This window comes from Triturus cristatus, chromosome 10 (assembly GCF_964204655.1).
Source record: "Triturus cristatus chromosome 10, aTriCri1.1, whole genome shotgun sequence".
Classification (NCBI taxonomy): domain Eukaryota; kingdom Metazoa; phylum Chordata; class Amphibia; order Caudata; family Salamandridae; genus Triturus; species Triturus cristatus.
In genome coordinates, this window is record NC_140593.1 from 59,574,521 (window position 1) to 59,598,011 (window position 23,491).

Below are 23,491 nucleotides of genomic sequence, written 5' to 3' on the forward strand. Positions count from 1 at the left end.
AAAGGCTGTTCCATGTTCTAGCGTACGTACCAACGGAATACCTGTCGGCTGCAGTGCCAGCATTAGACCTTTGGAGAGGGGTGCTCTTTATCCCTGGTCCTTTTTGCCCTGTCCAAAGAGCCTCTTGCGGAACACATTAAATACGTGAGATCACCCAGTAACTAGACTACTTCAGATACCTGTCATGCCTGGAACTTAATTGGAAGAAGATCGTTAGTCCCATTACAAGACATAACCTTTGAAGCACCACAGTGGGCCTACTCCTCCCCACTTAATTCCAGCATCTATGACTTTCATGTCTCCTCATGGGTCTTGGGGTCCATCTTTACCATGTGGATATCGACCTAATTGCGGTCAACATCCTTAGGGCTATCCAGAGTTATGTACAGTTCTGGATGACACGTCCCCTGTTGGCAATGGGTAAGATAGTACTGTCTAAGATGATAACACTGTAGGGGTTTCTACACTTCTTTAAAAGTTTACCAGTCGTTCTGCCCGATCAGTGTTCATAGAAGTTGCCCTACTTTCATTGGCACCGACTTGGAAGGATGGACAGTGCAGGACATCACTAGATAAGTTGCATCCTTCGCCGCAGAAAAGGGACTGGAGGCTTCTAACTGTTAATATTACTACAGTTCTGCAGAGCTCCAGTTTGTTGTCACATGGTCCCCCCCCAACGTGAAGTAACTGCATATGAATGAGCGAGGGTCTGCAGTGCCAGATACACATGGAGCACTAAGCATAAGCAACTACCCAAACTAGTGGCTATGGCAAAATACTGTCCGAGTACATGTCATATTCAAGAATGAGGAACACATAGGTGCCACTTTAATGTTCAAAGAGTTAGGTGGGCATGCCGCTGAAGTTCAAAGTGGGGACGACGTACTGTTCGAAACAATAGGGGGCATGTATTCTAACCACATAGGTGCAGTTTTGGGAATCGGAGGGGGAATATGAGATACTACGTGGACAGTTCTTATGCTCTGGGCTATAACGCGCAGCGAGGCCCATATGGCATTGTGGCAGTGTAGACCCACACAGATGGAGCCATGCAGGCACTACTGATCTGGGGATCTTGACTGAGGTAATGGTGGTCATGCCTGAGCAGCAGCAGAAATAGAAACTTTGCATTCCATAGTCATGAAAGCCAGAAAGCATACCAAACTGGACGTGTGAGAAGCCGCTTTAGAGGTGTTTACTAAGAAATCAAGTAAAAGACCCCATGTGGGAGTGTAATGAATCCCTTACTATTAAAGTCAAACCATGACTAGGAAGAAAAGTGGTGAGGGTGCAATTTGTGTGTATAATCAGTTTTGTTGTTCACTAACTGCTATCATTGCTATGAAGCGCGTAAATCAGATGCCGGGACCATGTACACAGTCTCAATGAATCTAAAATAAAATGTAATCATTACAATGATTGGGAGTTTTGTGAGGAAATGCCTGTACTGTGGGTTTGAAAGTGTCAGTGTGTTTAAAGTTTGTCCATCAGTAGATACATGTATAACACATATGTTTCAGAGTGATGAAAAGGGATTGGAACCAAGCTGGTGAATATTTAATAACACCAATTTACTTTTCCCTTTAGATCAAGCAGCCAGAATTGTCCAGTGGCATTAAGGCTGAGAGGTGAGCTCCCTTCCCTGGCTCGCTCATCGCTGGGTGGTGTTATTGTGAGACTACACATGTTCATACGATACTTTCACCATTAAGATAAGGAGTCGCGTACAGCCATGGAAATGAATGAAATTAAATGAGATTGATTTTTATATAGCGCATGGCTACCCGGGAGCATCCCAGCGCGGCATAGACCTCCGCTTTCCTTGAGGGGTTGGTGGCTGCATGTGGCATTGAAATAGCCCCAGGCCAGTGTCTTGGCATGCCAGTTTTTACGGTTGTGACTGGGGGTGAACTAACCTTGTGCTCGGAATCCAAGGGTAGAGACCACATACTCTGGAACATGAGGGCTGCTGGCAGAAACGGGGAAAGGCGAGTGGAATAAGAGAGAGAGCAGAGACACCCCACCACTCTGATTTCCCACTTTTGTTGATCAAGGATGTCTCCAGGATATAACAGATAGCTGAAGGATAAAATGTATCTTAAGTAACGTGGCTCAGTTGGTTCTATGATTATCTATAATAGTGAGTGGATATACCGTAACTATGGCTCTGTATATCTTACCATCTGTACTTTGATGGGGAACTTGTGATTCTTGAAAACTAAACGTACAAAGAATGAGAAGAGCCAATATACTTTCACTTCTTCCTTTGACTCGAATAAGTACCCCAAGCATCATCACTGTGCGCTCTCTTTGGAAGATGACGTCTAGTTTCTCCTTGACGTTTGAAGAGCTGCAAGGCAACCAGCAATAATGATGTTCTGCTGATCCCTAATTATTGCAATTAGTGTACATACTAGAACTCGAATAATTATATTTTGACATTCATACCTGGCATGAGGAACATAGACCAGGCGAAAAATCCTTCATGGTCTGTCATAGGATAACCCTTGGTAAAGGTGTCCACCTCAGACAGACTTAAAGTTCATGTAAATGGTCACATTTTATTTCCAACAGAAATTTGAATTTTTGAAGCCCTTCTCTGAATATTCAATGCCTTTCATACTAATCCTTAGGAAAAGAAATGGGTCTTGGCAAGGAATTCTACAATTTGTGTGGCAAGGTTCTGGCTACAGGAATGTTGTATCGCATTGGCCTAGCAAAGATGCTGTAGCCCATATGGGAAGTTCTAGCCATATGTGCAAGATCACTTCACCTCTCCATAATATAGAGGTATTCCTAGCAAATATGGTTCATTGACGGGACGTTGTTGCATAGCACATTCTGCGCGTGGCCTCAGTCCAGATACTCTTCAATGACCTCCGTGCCAGCGGATTTGGAGTATCACTCCCCGCGCTCGTCCGGATACAAGCAGTACCAGTGCCTCTAGCCCCATTACCTGATACCCTACCGAGGCTGGATACCCTACCGAGGCTGGATACCCTGGCATGTGTTTCAACTAGTCAACAGGGGGTTCATACCAGCTCAGAGCTTGTCTCCAGAGACAGGTTTGACGATGACAGAAGTGCATATTTATTCCTTAGCAGGTGAGGAAAAGGCGAGATGGGGGAACGTGCTTGTCTCCTAAAAATTTTTGAAATTGTTGTATTTACTTATTTCAGCTAGTGTGTCTTTTCCTTTCCACAATGTCCCTTTTTGTTTTTATGGAGTGTTTAAAGACTTGTGATCTTTGGATGGCCTGAGTAATCCCGACATCTTGTAAGACCACAGGTGACACAATAATTCTGAATTTACTTGTAACTGTGGTGCCCAAAGTGACCCTGGAGGCGCTTGAAGCCTTAAGTAGCAGAAATTCCCAAATATGAGTCCAGGTCAGCTGGGTAGTGTGAGGGGGCTCTGGGCAGGTGGACCAGTCTCATAGGACCCAAAGTACCACCACTGCAGCTGCTTAAACGCACACAAATTAAACTAAGAGTCGTCAGAGGATTAGAGTGGGAAAATAAGCTAGTCAAACGGGTTGGGCCAGAGCCACAAAAACCCATATGCAAGATGCAGAGATATTTAAATTGAACTCTTTGTCGATGACTCTGCTCAGAGCAGGTTTTATGACACAGCAGAGCAAAGAATCCAATCCCCTGAGTGAGGGTGCAGCAGGGGTTGGGTGAGGCGAAGTCGCGTGACAGCAGAGTGCTCATTTTTCCAAGTTCCTTGCGTGATCAGCTCATCGCCAGGGTGTCTTTTTGTTGCATGTTTGGATTTCTACTCTCTGCTTAACCAACTTTAAAACCAGGGCTCCAAATCCCTGAATTCAAGGAAAATTCCTGGACTGGATGATCTATTCACCCATGGACTATGAAACTTGAGCCCTCTGTGATTGCAAGCTGCTGCAGTTTGAAACTGTCCCAGTGCAGGAAGAATAGCTTAAAGCCATGTTCACAGGGCAGAAGACCTCTAGACGGTACCCTTGGCAGTCACTGGAGACATTTAACCTTCCCAGTTCCAGCTGACCTGTCCAATGAGGATCACAAAACATTCATAGTATGATCCTAACAGTTCACACTGCATCCTATAACCTTCTCTGGATCCCAAAGAGTGGTGTCCACTACCCCCAGCAAAGGCCCGTGCTTCCCACATGATCCAGTAAGGGGTGGAAAAGGAACAGGTATACTTCATGTCTAAGCAGCAACTGTCTCCAAGTCTGATGCGCCTGTTCCTGCAGTCTGAATTTCGACACGGAACGGCACACGACATCCCATGTGGAGGGGTGCGCAGTGGCAGGTTTCCTCCCTGCAGTTTAACAGAGGCCTGTCCCTTCCCAGTTATTCCTCAGCTATGTGGCGGCATGCTCGGAGAAGCCCAGGCTTGAAGAGCAGCGCCAGCAGGGAGGTCCTTCGACCTCTCCCGTCCTCTCAAAGCTAGCCTAGCCCTGTAGGTGAACTATATAGGCCCTCCCCTCCTTCAAACCATAGCCAAAGAACCTTGTAGTTACCACAGTGCACTTATAACAGTGTGATGTTACCCAGGGAACCAGTTGTAACTTGCCACTAGACTTCTCCATAAGATTACATTACCTGCGTTATAAAACAAGCCCTGCCTAAAGCTTGCCCCTGTCTCAAGCTAGTCCTGAGCCAGGGACTAGAGTACTTAAAACGTTTACTGAGGAGCATACTCTAGCTAACTGCTGGCTTCCCTTCCCTTTGTAGCCACATGGAGCTCTCTGCCGCGGTCTCCAGTGAGGACTGTGCTGGGACGTCACAGCATAACTTATATGAGGTTCAGCCACTCCTCCTAATCCCCCCCCCAACCCACTAATGGAGGCAGTTAATTTGCCTCCTAGGGCTGCTCTGGGGTTCGTGAGCAAAAAGCCATGCAATCAGGGCCCCTTCCTGATGTGAAGTGTGCAAGTGGTATTTGTATGATATTTAATAGAACGTTTCAAGTCACAATACCAGCACCAGCCAATCCTATCAAGTATCCTCTCATCGCTGTACATTCCATGAAACTTGGAATGTACAATGGCATGCACAGAACCTCATTGAAGCCAACACTAGACTGTTGACCCTGACGCAGTATAGTACAAATCATGGCATTTACCTGAAAGTTGGTAATATGAAGTTTTAACATTTTCAGCCACATTGGCATTTTCCGGACTCTTTGCGCTTCCTGTGTCACTTCCATCGACAATCCTCTCTTCAACTACACCTCCAACATCTTTGTCGGGCAGGGCTCCCAGTAAACGCTCTAGAGGTCGCACAACCTTCTTCACATTCCATGCATTCACACCAGCAAGCACTTCTAGGATCGTTGAAAAATTGGAAAGTTTTTTTTCTCACTCTGACCAAGAAACCCATCTTGAATCCAAAATCTCTACAATGAGTTCTATTACCATCTGTTATCATATCCTTCTTTCATGATGACACTCTTGCCAAATATCCAACTTCAAGCTCGGAACCTGAACCAGCTGGGCATCAACGTGTAAGTGGGATGGCCATTGGCTCCATTGTGCAATCTCAAGAGTCATTTATGCATTCAAGGTTTTGCTGGATTCCATTTTTGAAATCAGATCAACCAGTAGTTTATGGTCAGTGTAGACAACAAGTTCACTTCCCCACACGTGCTAAATCCACACAACCCCTAGTAACAGACCACCATAAAGTTTTCCTGTGGTTGTCTGAAAGCACTTGATGCATAAGCCACTTCCTTTCTGTCCCTTGCTTGCTTAAACACCCCACCAAGTCCTTAGTGGCTCAAATCAGTGGCTATAATCATTGGAAGTCTTGAGCCAAAAGGTTTGAGACGAGGAGAATTGCATATCTCAACTTTCAGTCTTTGGACATCCTCTTTGCAGGTTTGACACCAAACGTACCTAACATCCTTCTTCAGCAGCTTCCGCACACTGTTTATCTTTTCAGTACAATTCACTTTGAACATGAAATATTGCTCCACTAGTCCGATAAATGAGCGTTGCACCATATTGACTGGATCTCCAGCTGCCATTATTACTTTTACCAAGCTTTCTTTTGGTTTGATGTACAGTATTGTGAGCGAAGTAACCCACCCCTTCGATGCCCAATTTGCGGTTACGACCCTTATCGATAGACCGCTCGCCCTCAAATTGTCAAGCACTTCTTTTAAGGTGTCATCCTAAGAATAGGTGACATTTGTGATCTGTTCAAAAGGTGTGTGCTTCCCCATTTAAAATACCTCTAACCCAGATACAAGGCTGAAGGGCATGCTACAAAATGTATATTTGGAGTGACAAAGTTAGTTGTGTAGAACTTTCCTCCAGTATGATCTAGTGGTACGCTGAGGAGAGATTCAGGGTAACTAAAGCGTTGCACCTCTGAGGTACCAACGTCAGGTTAATATTAGGTCATGGGTGTCGATAATCCCATGTTTTGGGAGAGGTCTCTTAAATTGATGCACATTCTCAAATCGACTCCTGCTTTAATTGCCAGAGCGACTGTAGTCAACCACTATGATGCCTGAATCTGTTCAGAGGTGAAAGGGGATCAGAGGCTCCAGGGAGACCTGTTACTCCACATCATAGCGGTAAGGCCCCTTATGTACAGGACATCCCTTACAAATTGCTAATGATTTAGGAAAGCATTACGGATTTCTTGGAATTGTTGATCAGGACATTCTGGCTTGATTGGGTTTCCAAAATTTGCGAGAAAACCTGCATATTCCCCTCAGGAGTCCGCTTTCCCAAATCCAAAATGTTTAGGCGAAAATGTGGGGGGGAAGGGGCGATCAGCAGGAAAGCATTCCTGGAATTACAGATTTCCTTGGTAATTGCTCATTTCTCTGAGGATGCTAAAGGTTCACCCTGAATCCCTATTAACCCCGCACTCTCAAGTTAAGTGGACATCTGGTGTCATTCGCTCTGGGCGTGCAGAATTAAAACCATTGCATTAAGTTCAGTCATAAAGGGGCTGTTGAAGGGGAAAGTCAATTTTTGTGTAAGCAAAAAATACCATATTTTAGCTTTTGTATGCTGAATATTTTCTTAACACTAGTGTTAGTTACTAGAAAAAGTAACGTTTCCCTATTGATTTGTTCTAAATCTGTCTTTGGTGTTCCCAGATTATGCCATGTATGCTGATCTTTCAGTAAATGCATGCAGGCTTCCCTGTTTGTACAGAGACGGGGCCGGATTGGTACTGCGGGCACTCGGGCATTGGTTGAAGGGCCGGTGTCTCAGAGCCCTCTGTGGGCCGTTTCCCCCCCTTTCCCAGTCCACAGAGAGCACTGACAGGGAGGGGAAAGCAGCCTCGCTGTGCGGCCGGTCAGCGATTCTAAGCTGTGGCCTCTCCTTGGCCCCCTGCCCTGCCGAGCAATCACGCTGATGGTGGGCTGGCGAGGGGTGATTGTGTGCCAGAATCGGCCTCCCAGGGGTTCAGGTGTTGCTCAGGCCATTGAGCCTTTTTCACCTCGAACCCCCTGGCGCCCACGCAGCCCTGAAACAGTGTTTGCATTTGACACCTCACCCACAGCCCTTCTCATTCAGGGCACAGTGGGCGAGGAAGAATGGGTCTCGCTGTGGGGGCGAGGCAGTGTTGGGAACTGGCACCATCTTCACCTTAGCCTCCCCTCCCCCCCCACACTCCCATGGATGGCCCAGCAGCTGTGTTTTTTGCTTTAACCCCTCTCCTGCCAGGCCATTGCCCGAGGCAGTGAAGGGATGGGGAGGGCTGAGTAATTTACAAATAGCTGGGGCCTCGCAGCTTTTCAGGTTCTGCTGCGCTGGAGGGCTGGTTTGTTATAGAAAGGGGCCTCGCTGTTTTTCAGTTACTCCTGGGCTGGATGGCTGGGAAATAATTTTGTAATAGAAAGGGGTTTTGCTGTTTTTCAGGTGCTCCAGCCCTGGAGGGCTGGGGAATCATTTTTAATAGAGAGGGGCCTTGCTGTTTTTCAGGTGATCCTGCACTGCAGGGCTGGTTTGTAATAAAAAGGAGCCTCGCTGCTTTTTAGGTGCTTCTGCCCTAGAGGGCTGGGGAATCATTAGGTCTCGCCTAACCGAGCGCATGCGCTGGTCTGGCGAGACTTATTGTGAGGGCTCCAAAAAGTGCTACCAGGCCAGCCTAGAGCTACAGTGCATGTGCGCGGGCGCGCGCGCCGCGCTTTACCGCAATTAATTTCACTTTCGCGGCCGCTTTGAAGTTTGATCGCGATCACTTTCACGGCCACCGGGCCGCTTTGCAAAGCCAATAGGTCTCGCTTTTGGGACCTTATAAGTATTTAGTTATGCAACTGTTGCATCGCTAAACACTTAGAAGGTACCAAAGGCGAGACCTATTGGCTATGCCAATGCTTGTTTTTTAAGAGAAAGGGGCCTCGCTGTTTTTCAGTTGCTGCTGCGCTGGAAGGCTGGGGAATAATTTTGTATTAGAAAGGGGCCTCCTGTTTTTCAGGTGCTCCAGCCCTGGAGGGCTGGGGAATAATTTTGTAACAGAAAGGAGCCTCGCTCCTTTTTAGGTGCTCCTGCCCTTGAGGGCTGGGGAATCATTTTTTAAAAGGAAGGGGCCTCGATTTATTTCAGGTGCTCCTGCCTTGGAGGGCTGGGGAATACATTTTAGGAGAAAAGGTCCTTGCGTTTTTTCAGATGCTTCTGCGCTGGAGGGCTGGTTTGTAATAGAAAGGGGCTTGTAGGACATTGTCACCTTGGCCCTGTGTCCTTCCCAAGAACAATATCCTCCCACTTACATTCCTTGTGTGTTTCATTAAAGGGCATGCCCTGCGAATGTGGGCCATGCCCCGCAAATGTCGGCCGCGACCCGCGAATGTGGGTCACGTTTTTTCGTCAGTACCCTGTACAGAAAAACTGTTTCTGACAGGGACATCCCCAGGCAGAGATGTCCAGGGTTAGAAGGAAGCTCAGCAGTTAAATAAAAATTAGTGTGTGTGTGTGTGTATATAATATGTGGGGATCTTTGGATGTATGAAGGAGCCGTCTAACACTGTATTTTCCTATGTCTTCCTCTGTCTTCACTTTCTCCCCCCCATTCTTTCATCTCACCACTGATATCTCTGACTCTTTCGCTCTTATTCGTATCTCAGAACTGGTGTGCTCAATAGCCCCCTTGCAGATAGTAGAACCACTGTACTCTCTAGGTTCAGGTCAAACATGAACTAGCCCTAACATATGGTGACTGTAAGTGCCCATGGTAACTTCCCTGTGAGGGACGACCGACTCCGATGAATGTGTGACCAGCCCTAAGATGTGGTGATCGCAAGTGTTGACGGATAACCACTGTAAGATGAGTGGCAGACTCACAACAATGTATATACCCAGACCTCATATATAATAAACACACGCTTCCATGGGTAACTGCCCTGCGAGGGATGACCGATTTGCATAAATGTGTAACTAACCCTAGCATATGGTGACCACAAGTGTCCAGTCCACAGGGATAAACCACTCACATGAATTTATATCCAACCCTAAGTTATGGTGACCGCAAATAGCCCTCTATTGGTGTTGCAACATCTCAAAAATGTTTAACCAGCCTTAAAATATGTTGGCCGCAAGTTCCCCTGGCTTGCTCTTTGATGGTGTGGCAGATTTGCATGAATGTATACCTAGCCCTAGAGTATGGTGACTGCAAGTATCCACTGGCAGCTGGCCAATGAGGGGTGAAAGACTCACACACACATATATAACCAGCCTTAGAGTATGGTGACTGCAAGTATCCACTAGCAGCTGGCCAATGAGGGGTGAAAGACACACACACATATATAACCAGCCTTAGAGTATGGTGACTGCAAGTATCCACTAGCAGCTGGCCAATGAGGGGTGAAAGACTCTCACACACATATATAACCAGCCTTAGAGTATGGTGACTGCAAGTATCCACTAGCAGCTGGCCAATGAGGGGTGAAAGACTCACACACACACACACACACACACACACACACACACACATATATAACCAGCCCTAGAGTATGGTGACTGCAAGTATCCACTGGCAGCTGGCCAATGAGGGGTGAAAGACTCACACACGCATGTATAACCAGCCCTAGAGTATGGTGACTGCAAGTATCCAATAGCAGCTGGCCAATGAGGGGTGAAAGACTCACACACACATATATAACCAGCCTTAGAGTATGGTGACTGCAAGTATCCACTGGCAGCTGGCCAATGAGGGGTGAAAGACTCACACACACATATATAACCAGCCCTAGAGTATGGTGACTGCAAGTATCCACTGGCAGCTGGCCAATGAGGGGTGAAAGACTCACACACACATATATAACCAGCCCTAGAGTATGGTGACTGCAAGTATCCACTAGCAGCTGGCCAATGAGGGGTGAAAGAATTCACACACACATATATAACCAGCCTTAGAGTATGGTGGCTGCAAGTATCCACTAGCAGCTGGCCAATGAGGGGTGAAAGACTCACACACACATATATAACCAGCCCTAGAGTATGGTGACTGCAAGTATCCACTAGCAGCTGGCCAATGAGGGGTGAAAGACTCACACACACATATATAACCAGCCCTAGAGTATGGTGACTGCAAGTATCCACTAGCAGCTGGCCAATGAGGGGTGAAAGACTCTCACACACATATATAACCAGCCCTAGAGTATGGTGACTGCAAGTATCCACTAGCAGCTGGCCAATGAGGGGTGAAAGACTCACACACACATATATAACCAGCCCTAGAGTATGGTGACTGCAAGTATCCACTAGCAGCTGGCCAATGAGGGGTGAAAGACTCACACACACACACACACACACACACACACATATATAACCAGCCTTAGAGTATGGTGACTGCAAGTATCCACTAGCAGCTGGCCAATGAGGGGTGAAAGACTCACACACACACACACACACACACACACACACACACACACACACACACACACACACACACACACACACACACACACATATATAACCAGCCTTAGAGTATGGTGACTGCAAGTATCCACTAGCAGCTGGCCAATGATGGGTAAAAGACTCACACACACATATATAACCAGCCCTAGAGTATGGTGACTGCAAGTATCCACTGGCAGCTTGCCAATGAGGGGTGAAAGACTCTCACACACATATATAACCAGCCCTAGAGTATGGTGACTGCAAGTATCCACTGGCAGCTGGCCAATGAGGGGTGAAAGACTCTCAAACACATATATAACCAGCCCTAGAGTATGGTGACTGCAAGTATCCACTGGCAGCTGGCCAATGAGGGGTGAAAGACTCGCACACACATATATAACCAGCCCTAGAGTATGGTGACTGCAGTATCCACTAGCAGCTGGCCAATGAGGGGTGAAAGACTCGCACACACATATATAACCAGCCTTAGAGTATGGTGACTGCAAGTATCCACTAGCAGCTGGCCAATGAGGGGTGAAAGACTCACACACACATATATAACCAGCCCTAGAGTATGGTGACTACAAGTATCCACTAGCAGCTGGCCAATGAGGGGTGAAAGACTCACACACATATATAACCAGCCTTAGAGTATGGTGGCTGCAAGTATCCACTAGCTGCTGGCCAATGAGGGGTGAAAGACTCACACACACACACACATATATAACCAGCCTTAGAGTATGGTGACTGCAAGTATCCACTAGCAGCTGGCCAATGAGGGGTGAAAGACTCACACACACATATATAACCAGCCCTAGAGTCTGGTGACTGCAAGTATCCACTAGCAGCTGGCCAATGAGGGGTGAAAGACTCTCACACACATATATAACCAGCCTTAGAGTATGGTGACTGCAAGTATCCACTAGCAGCTGGCCAATGAGGGGTGAAAGACTCTCACACACACATATAACCAGCCCTAGAGTATGGTGACTGCAAGTATCCACTAGCCGCTGGCCAATGAGGGGTGAAAGACTCTCACACACATATAAAACCAGCCCTAGAGTATGGTGACTGCAAGTATCCACTAGCAGCTGGCCAATGAGGGGTGAAAGACTCTCACACACATATATAACCAGCCTTAGAGTATGGTGGCTGCAAGTATCCACTAGCAGCTGGCCAATGAGGGGTGAAAGACTCACACACACATATATAACCAGCCCTAGAGTATGGTGACTGCAAGTATCCACTAGCAGCTGGCCAATGAGGGGTGAAATACTCTCACACACATATATAACCAGCCCTAGAGTATGATGACTGCAAGTATCCACTAGCAGCAGGCCAATGAGGGGTGAAAGACTCACACACCTATATAACCAGCCTTAGAGTATGGTGACTGCAAGTATCCACTAGCAGCTGGCCAATGAGGGGTGAAAGACACACACACACACACACATATATAACCAGCCTTAGAGTATGGTGACTGCAAGTATCCACTGGCAGCTGGCCAATGAGGGGTGAAAGACTCTAGAGTATGGTGATTGCAAGTGAACATGGGTAGGTCTTATGGTGTGACAAACTTGCATGAATTTATACCTAGCCCTAGAGTTTGGTGACTCCAAGTATCGAGTAGTAGGGGCTCCACGAGAAGTGAGCTACTCAAATGAATATATAAACATCCCTAAAATATTGTTATCTGCCCTATGTGGGGTGAAAGACTCTCATTCATGTATAACCAGCCGTAGGAAATGGTGACCGCAGGTCTCCATGGCTTACCCCCTATGAGAAATGCCCGACTGACTGAGAAGAGACCTCAGCTTGTGGCCACTATAGGGATGTGTAGATTCCACATGGTGATCTGGAGCTCTCCAACCCATTCCAAAGCTGGTGGTGCCATGCACAATATTGTAGGTCAGGGGTTCAACTACCGGTGAGCTGACAGGGCTTCCTCCACCGCCCTACACCCCCATCTAGGTGTCCTGGGCCGGCTAGGGCTGCTGGCCTGACTTTAGGGCCTATTGAAAGGATTCTGCTCGTCCTTGGAAGGTGATTTACACCTTTGACGAGCCTGCCTTTGTTTATTTTTTTATTTTCATTGCAGTCCCTGATCCCTGCTGCTTGCACTCAGTCTTTTTATTATTTTCATGCTAAAAGGCAGTGACTTGGGCTTTTCAAAGTATCCAGTGGGGCTGGTGGAAAGTCTGAAGTATGAAGAATGCTGCCGCTATAAAATCTCACCCCAGCTATAGATAAATAGCCGGTGCGCCCCACAATGATAAATATCAGGTGTGCCCCACAATGATAAATATCAGGTGTGCCCCACAAAGCTTCCACTGCAACAAAAGAGAATCATTACCTACCACAAGGCAGTAACAAGCATTAGAAATGCAATAGGTCTGCACTTGCAAGAGTTTGAGCTGTTAGAATTGTAAATGACAGTGCCTTTTATTTATGTTTTAAAAACCAAAACTTAAATAAAAGCATTGTCATTTATATTGACAATAGCTCAAACTTGCGTAAATGCGAGATCTATTGCATTCAAAATGCTTTTTTTGTTTCTTTGTTTTTTTGCTTCGTTCGCGAGACTTTTGCCAGTAATGTTCTGCTTTGCAATGGTAGCTGTTTGATTTACTCAAAGAGCCTGTTAAGCCACTTATGACTTGCCAACCAGCAGGCTGCTGATTGAAGAATATAGCGTCCTAATGAATACATCAATTTACACTCCTCTGGGATGGGCACACGCCCCGGTGGGGAATGAGAAAACCACGCAAGAGTGCTCGCTGCACTCAGAAAATCAGGTCAGAGGAGACCAGTCCAGGAAAATAAATGCGAGGGAGCGAGACAGTCAGAAAGTCTGCCTGCCACCATTCAATATATTAGTGCCAGCATCTTCAGAGCACATTAACGACTGCTGGACTGCGGATGCCTTGTAAAATTCCGACACAGGCGCAAACCATTTGTAGGAATGTCAGAGGGACGAGTCAGCAAAAAGTCACTTTTGTAAGACGTCTGACTGATTGCACTCATTAGTTACAGCTCAAAGGGAATAAAAAATTAATTCTCACCTTAAAAGATGTGCATTTTTTTACCCACGGATTTTAGACAATATTTTGCCTAAGCATCTATGGTTAGAACCTATGCATTTTCACGTACAAAGACACACGAACAGTGAAAATATTTTTGAAGCTCAATGCAACACTTGTGCTTTTTGAGCACTCCCCATCCTCTGAGAAAAAAAAGCTAATATTTTGAGCCTTTGTGTGCTTTTCTTATGGATGTACCCTTTACTGCTCTGACAGTTTTCAATAAAAACAAGCAACTCAATACTGTTTTTCTGTCAAATTAGAGATAAAATATTCTCTCCGGTTAGTGGATTTTGCCATCAACAAGAAGTACATATATTCTTGCCCTCCGCGGCACCCTGCGCTGGCCTCGGCGTGCATAATTTAGAGAAACCTTTCTGACCAAGCTACAATAACGCTCAAAAAACAACCAGGCCAAGGGCAATTCGGACTCTGGAGGCTAAACACCTGGTGGCTGCGAGACGCTTCCTTCGCTGACAACTCCACATCGGGAAATAGCTAGACATTAACAAGGACTCCGTTAAGAGTTCAGTCACCCTCTGGGAGGAGCTGAAAACAGTCCTGAGAGGGCAGGCAATATCCTAACAGACAGTAGCTGAACACAAAATACTTAGCGAAATAGTAGAGCTATAACGCGACATGGTGGAGGCTAAAGGGAAGTTAGAGGTAACAGCAGACGACCAAACTAGACACAAAATAGAAAAGATGAGGATGACGCATCGCCACCAGTGGATGGAAGCCGCTGCAAAGTACCGTATAACTTATGGAGTTGGAGATAAAGCAAGATAACTGCTGCACTGGTTAGCCAACAGGGAACAAGCCCTGCACCTACTCCCAGCATCACACAATTCATGCAACACACTATCACTGATCACCAATAGATAGCACAGGAATTTGAAGCCTACTATCAGCACCTATATGTGGAGAAGCACACAAATGATCACACCCAATCGTAGCAGACTTGATCTTACCAAATCTCAGTGACACAGACAAAGTCTTGAAGAACCGCTCATGGTGGCCGAATGATTAGCAGCCATCCAATCACTCCCCACAGCAAAAACACCTGGCCCCAAAAGCTATCCACTGGAATTCTTTGAGAGGTGCGCTTCATGCCTCACCACACCATTGTAAGGCATATGCATGGAAGCGCTGGAACATGGAGAACTGGAACAGGGAGAACTGCAACATGACTTGCGGGGAGCCGCAAATTTTGTGATTTTGAAACCACAGGAGGCGTGGCCATGATGGCAGCGTGAGCGGACATGCCTCGCCAGAGCACTGTCCCCGCCTGGCCTACAGCACCACCGAAAGCATCCCTCGTTTAGCAAAATCCATGGGGGAGGAGCACCAGGCTCCGAAGCCAGAGGCGATCATCCAGGAGTTCCAAGCGGAGCACCCGGAGGAATAGTGAGGCGGCACACTGGCACAAGGCCTACCCCCAACACGGGCTCTGTCGTCTTCTGGAGCAGGCGAGTGACTGTGTGGCGGGGGCTCGGTGGCCCATCTAAACGAGGAACCTAGGCACCTGCCGGAGCTGACCGTGGCACCCCTGGGATCTCCCGGATCTCTCCCCACGTGTCGCGGCCCGGGGGCAGTGACGTGCAGATAGGAGATGGGGCGGCAGCAGCAGAATGAAGTAAGTGCCGCGACCTGCACTCCTTAGGCCGCCCGCTTCCTCCCCAGGAACGCACAGAATTAGGGAGTCTGGGAGCTACCCCACCATCGACCCGTACTCTGGCCACACCCAGAGTCATCCCGATGGGCCATATGGCGCAGCCTCCCCCTTCTCCTTACCAGTAGCATCGCCAAACTCAGCAGCTACGGGAAAGTAGAGGGGGTGCCTCCCGGACTCCCTAATTCCCTCGCCGTGGCCTGAGGTTACTGTTCCACCACATTCACCCCACGGCTCCTTGACCTCGCACCAGCAGAGTGATGGAGCTTGACACGGTGTGAGCGTGCACATGGCCTGTCCGGGCTGAAGCTCAGAGAAACGCCGTGAGTGTGCACATCGGCTGTCCGGGCCGAAGCTCTGAGAGACACCGTGAACGTGCACATCGGCTGTCCAGGCGTGCACATGTCCTGTCCCCCTCCGGCCAAGAAACCGACAACAATAGATCTCGCCAAGGCGAGCAGCGCCCATGCGCTGCGTCGCTAGGCGAGACCTAAAAAAAAGAGACCTTGCACTGGCAGAAGAATTTTGCCTTTGAAGAAAATGTTCATGAAATTAGTCTGATGTATTAAATTGGGACACACATCTTTATAGTGATTTGCTTTATTCTCTTAGGGCAAAATTGAGTAATTTTTCATGCAGCAAAATGATCAAGTTTTATGCGTTGCTTGAAAGGGAGGATGCAGCGCAGAAGCAATCGATTAAGATATGGCGCTGTATCGCTCTCCCCGTGCACTGTTACACGTGAGGCTGCCTTGCTCTACGCACACCCTTGAACAATTGTGCAATGCTGTATACATGATGTCTAGCATACGTTTTGTATTGGGAGGTTATGCTTCAAGTACCAAAGACTGCACTTAGACCTAGTTTTAAACTTTGGTAACTTTGTATGTGGGCTGAACGTGCAAAATTGAAAATGTATACAGAAATCTTTTCTTCAGTGTTACGACTACCTCAAGGACGCATATGTTTTTGATTTAAAAACCTATGTGCCATTTTTAGTAGATGGTGCTTTGCATTTCAACCATGAGTGGGTCTATAGGGACACCCTTGTACCGCCCTTGGTATGCCCCCTTGTCGCAAAGTAGCACCAATATATCGCTACTTTGCACCACTTTGAGCCTACATTCCAACACTAAACTAGTTTGGCGCTGGAAAATAAATCCTACTTCTACACTTCGTGCCAGGTTTACATTGCAAAGGGGATGCAAACCAGCTCAAAGTATCACTACATCTGCCCCATTGTGCTGTAAGGACATTAATAGCATGTTGCACTCGTTAAATGTAAACTGAAAAAAATTATTTATTGCATTTTGGCATTGGGTAAAAGATGTCTGAATTTACCACCTTTCATGCAAAAGTGCCCTATGTGAAAAATTACTGCCCTTCTTTTACGTGAAGAATAAAGACTTGAGCAAGATGTCATTGTGGGCAAGTACATGAGGGCCAGGAGAGGTTCTATCCATCTGGCCTTCATGGACTTTTCCAGTGCTTTTGACACGGTTAACCGGGACAAGTTGTGGGCGCAAATGGGCTTTGAAGAAGCTTTGGTATCCCTCCTGCGTAGACTACACACTTCCACAACGGTCGCCATTCGTTATGGACCTAGGGGGGAGAAGACTGGGCCCATTGTCTCCACGGAAGGTGTTCGACAGGGTTGTATTTTAGCTCCATTCTTGTTTTTATTGTACACAAATGGTGTAGAGGCTTTTTTAATAGCCAAGGAACTTGATTTCCCAAAAATAGGAGGCAAGGCCATCCCAATGTTATCCTACGCTGAAGATACTGTTTTAATGGCTTTGACAGCCAATAGCCTCCAAAAGTCTTTGAACGCTTTTACTGATTTTATGTCAGCGTTGGACTTAAAAGTAAATTTTATTAAATCTTATGTTATGGTGTGTGGCCCTAAAGCTACGGAATCAAGGAAATTTGAGGTTTGGGGCGAAACCATTGATAAGTTAAATAATTTAACGTACTTAGGGAGCATTTTTAATGATACTTTGAATTGGGACCACCTCATCACAGCTAGGGTACAACATACGAGTCGGAATGTGGAGGGGCTGTTTCGCTTTGCCCATAAGTTAGGCCACAAACCAGTGACGGAACTTGTTAGCCTATACAAAGCGAAATGTTTCCCCGTGGCAGGCTATGGGATGGGGGTCTGGGGCTACCATAAAACCTGTCACCTGCAGGTTCTGGAAAATAAATGTATGAAGAGACTGTTGTTGGTCCCAAATAGTGCCCCTACAGCCTTCTGCCACCAGGATCTAGGGTTGACTTATCTGGATGATCGAATTGGTATCGCCCCATTGCTCTTACGGGCTGAGATCTGGTTATCTGAGACCTTAATGTTCTCAAGGGACGTTATCAAAGATTGCATTGATCTAGACAACGCATTGTCTATCCACTGGCTCCGTTTCCTGAAGGGTAGATTACATGTGTTAGGGTTGGGGCACTTCTATGAGAATCCTACAAATATTGTTGTCAATGCAAAGAATGTTATAAAAGAGGCATTTTATGCTAGGGCACATTGGTATCGTGTACAAATGGCAGCATTAGGCACCTCAAGTTCACTTCCTGGTGAACACAAATTTTACCTAACTTTTACCATCAATGTTCAAACACTCTTTTATCTGACCAGGTTTCCGGTTAAGCACATTGCACTTTTTGGTGGCTTTCCCAAAACAATCGGGCTGGGTCGACAGTTTACCACCTTGTCCGTGTGACAATGTGACCGCTCAGAGCACGTTGCACTTTATTTTGTTCTGTCCTCTTTATAAAGAGTCAAGGGGGAAATTTTTAACCCCACTTTTAAGGGACATATGGCCATGTAACTATATTGTTGGCTTTAATTTCCTACAATCCTTCACTACTACATCTATTTGTATAGCTATCTCGAATTTTATAAGAACTGCGATGTCTGTAAGAAAACGCTATGAGCTATTGTGACTTAACTAAAAACCTTTGTCACCCTCTTACATAAGCCAATCTAAAGGGATGAAATAGTATGGATGGCATTAGAGACTCATGTTTGGGGTATTCTATGTTGCTTTTTAAACTGGTTTGAATCCCATATCGTTCCTCTTTTTACTGATAGTTTTTATCCATGCCTCTGTAACCACGATATGTACATTTATTTTAGCAAAATGTATTTGTGAACTTTTATGGTTCTTGGAACCGAATAAAGATTTTGATTGATTGACTTGAGCAAGATGCGATAAAGGATCAAGTGACAGTACAATTATGGTGCAAATTATGCCTGCTTTGCTTAACCATCAGCCCTGCACTGTGGTGCAAATGTGACCTTGCTATATCTAGTATGGAATATATAAGTTTTCCAGTACAAATTCTGACTTGCAGCACCCTAGTGCACATTGTGCTCAGTTCAGGTCATATGAAGCCGGGTGCATGTGTGTATAGGGGCTGGCATTGTGCGCTCCGAAGACTTCTATATGTAACTTGTACTGAATTCCAGCTGGTGTGTCTCATATTTGTATCCACAGATGAACATTTGTCTCTTACAGTGGTGCAAAATCTGCAGTAGGAAGCGCTACACAGAGCAGAAAATTATAGATTTGTAATACAGGATGTTGCTGAGTCTCTGTGCCGTTCACCACAGCAAACTGGCCTTGTGTGTTGCTGGAGCTTTTGAGTGAGGATGACTAAGATGAAAATCATTGAAGGTTGAGTGACATAAGTGAATGGCTGATTGTTCGGTCCAAGAGATTTTGCAAAGGGCTGGCTAAGTATGTTTTAGTGGTAGTAGAGGGTCTCTGAGGGTGGTTGAAAGTAACTCATGGTGGCCTGATCATGCTTCTCAGGTTATTTATCGTGCCCTCCAACAGCAAAGGGAGCCCACACAAGCTATTTTGACCCCGGGTGTTTATATGGCTCCATCACCACTGTTCAAAGTGTTGGCCCCACCAAAGGTTTGGTGTAGTGGCACCCCTGTTGCATGTCAGGATGTTGCCAGATAACTAACGTCCCTACATGTATATCATGTCTATAAGTTAAACTACAAACATTTTGTCAAAGTTTAGATTTACAAGTAACTCCACCTTGGCAATATTTCGAAGTTTATGTTATTGTCACAATAATTATGCAGATCGATAGTTTGACCGCACTTTGTGGTACAACAACAGTCACCTTTGCCATGCCTGGTATAAACAGTTTCTCAGCTACAAAGTCTGGAGTGCAGGGGCGTTTAAAAGACGGCCCGGCCTGGAAGGCCTCTCCTTGGTAGGCCGCCATTAGCCGTTCCTCCATGGAAAGAATAGAGTTCTTTTTTTCCAAGCAGGCACTCGTCCTTGCTTGTCCTGCTGCCTGCAGCTCATTGGCTGCGGTGTGCAGGAGGCAGCACGTGGTCCAGGAGCTTTGCACTCGTCTTGGTGTCATGCAGCCTTTTCCTGCGAGTTCCTACTTTGAGACACAGCACCCAAATGAAATGGACTTTGGTCAGTTGCAGGGTTTGGGCTAGATAAAGGGCCACTTGATTCTCTAATTGCAATTTTTTGCGACTCGCAATTAGAGACTCGCAAAATCAAATGTACTGATATGTCTGGGACACCTTTAGCGATTCCTAAATGGGTCGCAAATGGACCCCCCTCATCAGTATTCATGAGACAAGTCGCAATTTGCGTCCCATTGGAATGGCTACAATCACAGGGATGGTGGCCTGCTAGGGTCAGCAGAACACCATGTCTGTGATCGATATATAATATTTAGTTTTCCTTTAAAGAAAATGGGCTGCATTACAAAATGAAAAGTTTTCTATTCATTTTATAGGAGCAGGCGGTGGTCCATAAGAACGCTGCCTGCTCCTAAAAAGTGTTTTCATTCATTCACAAAAGAGAAGGAGTCCCTTGGGGCCCCTTCCCATTTGCCGAATGGGTGACAGGTTCCTCTACGGAGTCGGTAAATTATGAATGCTTTGCGACTGCATTCTGTTTGCAAAACATTCACACATACCAGTGCTATTTAGTATTAGGAAGAGACACCCTAAACGCCCTTTCCTATTACCGAATCGCAAAAGCAAAATGTGATTCGGTAACAAGTTACCAAATCACATTTTGTCTTTTGTAAAGAAACCACCGCAGCACCTCCTGGAAAGAGGGCGGCGGGCAGTCTGTCCCCAGGGGCAGCATGTGTGAGGTTAATCCTGTCCCAGGTATGGAGGGCACACATGGCGTTGCAAACCTGCCATGTGGCCTGTCCGCACCAGACCTACCACCTGGTCTCCAGCTCTGTCTTTTCTCTTGCACTATGGTTGCTCCTGTGTTAACCCTTTCATATCACACATGGATTTGGAGGGCACATGTGGTGCTCCACACCTGTCCCTTTCTGTGTCTGCCCCACAGATTGTGCCTGGTAACCAGCTCTGTCTTTGCTGTTGCACTATGGTTACTCATGTGTGAAGTTAAATCTTTCATGTCTCAGATGGCTATGGGGGTCACGTGGTGCCACAAACCTGACCCTTTCCTTGTCTGAACCACAGTTTCTGTCTGGTCTCCAGCTCTGTCTTTGCTGTTGCACTATGGTTATTCATGTGTGAAGATAACCCTCTCATATCACACATGGATATGGAGGGCACATGTGGTGCTTCACACTTGACCCTTTCCTTGTCTGCATGCACCACAGATTCTGTCTGGCCTCCAGCTCTGTCTTTGCTCTTGCTCTATAGTCACTCCTGTGTGAGGTTAACCCTTTCATATCACAAATGGATATGGGGGGTCAAGTGGTGCCACACACCTGTCCCTTTCTGTGTCTGAACCACAGATTCTGTCTGGTCTCCAGCTCAGTCTTTGCTCGTGCACTATGGTTACTCCCCTGTGTCTGTTCACGCTGCTCACCAGTATCTTTTTATCATTGTGGTTTAATGTGTGCTTCTCCAAGCACTCGTTCGATGAGGGCGGGAGTTGTGTGGGGTGCACATGCTAGGGAAGGAGTTTGGGGTCCTTACGCCAGGTTTAGCTTGGTAGGCAGCAGGTTTGTCACTCTGACTTCTGATCTTTCACAGGCTCGCCGAGTTGAACAATAATTGTGAGAACGGGCCCGGGATCCCGAGCAGGATCTTCAGGGAGGTCACTGTGATCCCCAACGACGCGCAAGCCCGTTCCCTGGGCCCAGAGAGAAGCGACGAGGCCCCAGCACCCCGAAACCTGCAAGAGAAGGCGACCGGTAAGGGAACTTCACTCGATGGTGAACTGCATGAGCAGGGCTGTTCTTGCACAGAGGGAAATGATCACACAAAGTTCAGAGTATAATGAAGGCAGGAAGGGCCAGGTCAGAGTCAGTCAGTCAGCCTCACACGTCAAAGACTGTCCCTGACCTTCCAGAAGGGAGAGTTAGATGCGACTGCCTCTTCTCCAGCCCCAGCAACTCTTTAGAGGCTTCGACCTTTTCAAGGGATTTGCTTATAAACTAATCTTCTGTCCCACAGCTGTTAGGAATGGCACTTTAATTTACCAGGTGTCGAAGCTGCAATCCTTCATTAGTATTATTACTACTATTATTACTATTGCCAGCAGTTGGGTCTAGTCTGTTTCCAAGCCCGTGTGTAATTTCTGCAGCAGCCGTCCGTAAAACGTTTACATTGAAGCAAATATCTTGGATTCTGCAACCGTAAAAAGGATGAAAATGAAACATCCCTTGTTTGAAAAGGCGGTTATCAAAGTCCCCCAGACTTTGATACTGACGAAGTCAAAAGTGTTTACAATGGACATCTTTTGTCCATTGCAAAGATGCAGTAATACAGAGTTTTAGCGTAGAATAAGTTATCCCTCGTTTCCCAGTCTAATTGGACAAAGCTGATGAATCGGGTACAAATAATCCGTTTTTAGCCCCTGTATGCAAAAAATATATTGCACAAGAGTAAACAGGATGGTTAAAAAAAAAAAGCGCTATGAAGTGGCCAGCCCTGACCGTTTCTTGTCATTAGATCTCGCCTAGCGCAGTGTGCATGCGCTGGAGAGGGCTCTTGGAATCACTTCAGACTTCCAAGAGCCTTCTCTGTGTGGGTGTGCCTCCTCCCACACATCTCATTGGCCTTTGCGTGTGGCTTTGAATAATTGAAAGCACGCAAATGGCCAAAGACGGGTGCATGTCCCGCCTTTCCTCAAAACTTTCCCTCCCAGGGCATATGGGTCTCGGGAGCGCGCAGGGAGCCATCTGTTCTGGATCAGGTTTCTAATTAGCTTTCACTTTTGCGTGCAGCGGCGGGCACGATGGCAGCTGCATTCCTTACAGCACGCGCACGCGGGTGCTCCACTCACTGGCTTTTTTTTTTTTTTTTTTTTAAAGCAGTCCGGCACCCTAGTCTTCATCATTATCATTTGTTACCTAAAACAACACGCCGAACACTACTATGTTCTACATTCCCTCCCTAGGATATTGTATTTTTCTCGGAGAACAGCACTGTACTTTTCTTTTTTTTATACAATTTCCACTCTTCCCGGGTTTATACAATTTTCACTCTTCCCGGGAGCAACACGTGTTGAGGGAAGACGAGACATGCACCCGTCTTTGGTCATTTGTGTGCGTTCAATTATTGAAAGCCACACGCAAAGGCCAATGGGATGTGTGGGAGGAGGCACACCCACACGGAAAAGGCTCTTGGAAGTCTGAAGTGATTCCAAGAGCCCTCTCCTAGGGCAGCGCATGCGCGCTGCGCTAGGCGAGACCTAGAAAGCATGGGGGACGATAGTTGAGGGGGAGCAAAATGGGCGGGGGTAAAAACGGACAGAGGGTGGAATGGATGGCAGTGGGGGGAGAAGGAGAAGAAAATTAAACTCCACGTGCAACGGTTCCTTTAAAAACTCCATTGTGGGTTTTCTTGATATGGGTGTCCGTGTGGGACGGGGGTGTTTTAGTACCATTAAAACAGGTACTGCC

The 23,491-nt window shown here is 46.6% G+C and overlaps 1 protein-coding gene across 2 annotated transcripts in view; it reads left to right on the plus strand.

Annotated features, from left to right (window-relative positions):
• The window catches only part of PLEKHA8 (pleckstrin homology domain containing A8), a 141,015-nt gene that overhangs the window by 43,500 nt on the left and 74,024 nt on the right, over window positions 1-23,491 (plus strand). For both annotated transcript variants that reach the window (XM_085630416.1, XM_085630417.1), the window contains exons 6-7: window positions 1,588-1,628; window positions 21,618-21,778. In XM_085630416.1, the coding sequence (XP_085486542.1) occupies window positions 1,588-1,628; window positions 21,618-21,778 (202 nt within the window). The remainder of the gene's footprint in view (window positions 1-1,587; window positions 1,629-21,617; window positions 21,779-23,491) is intronic.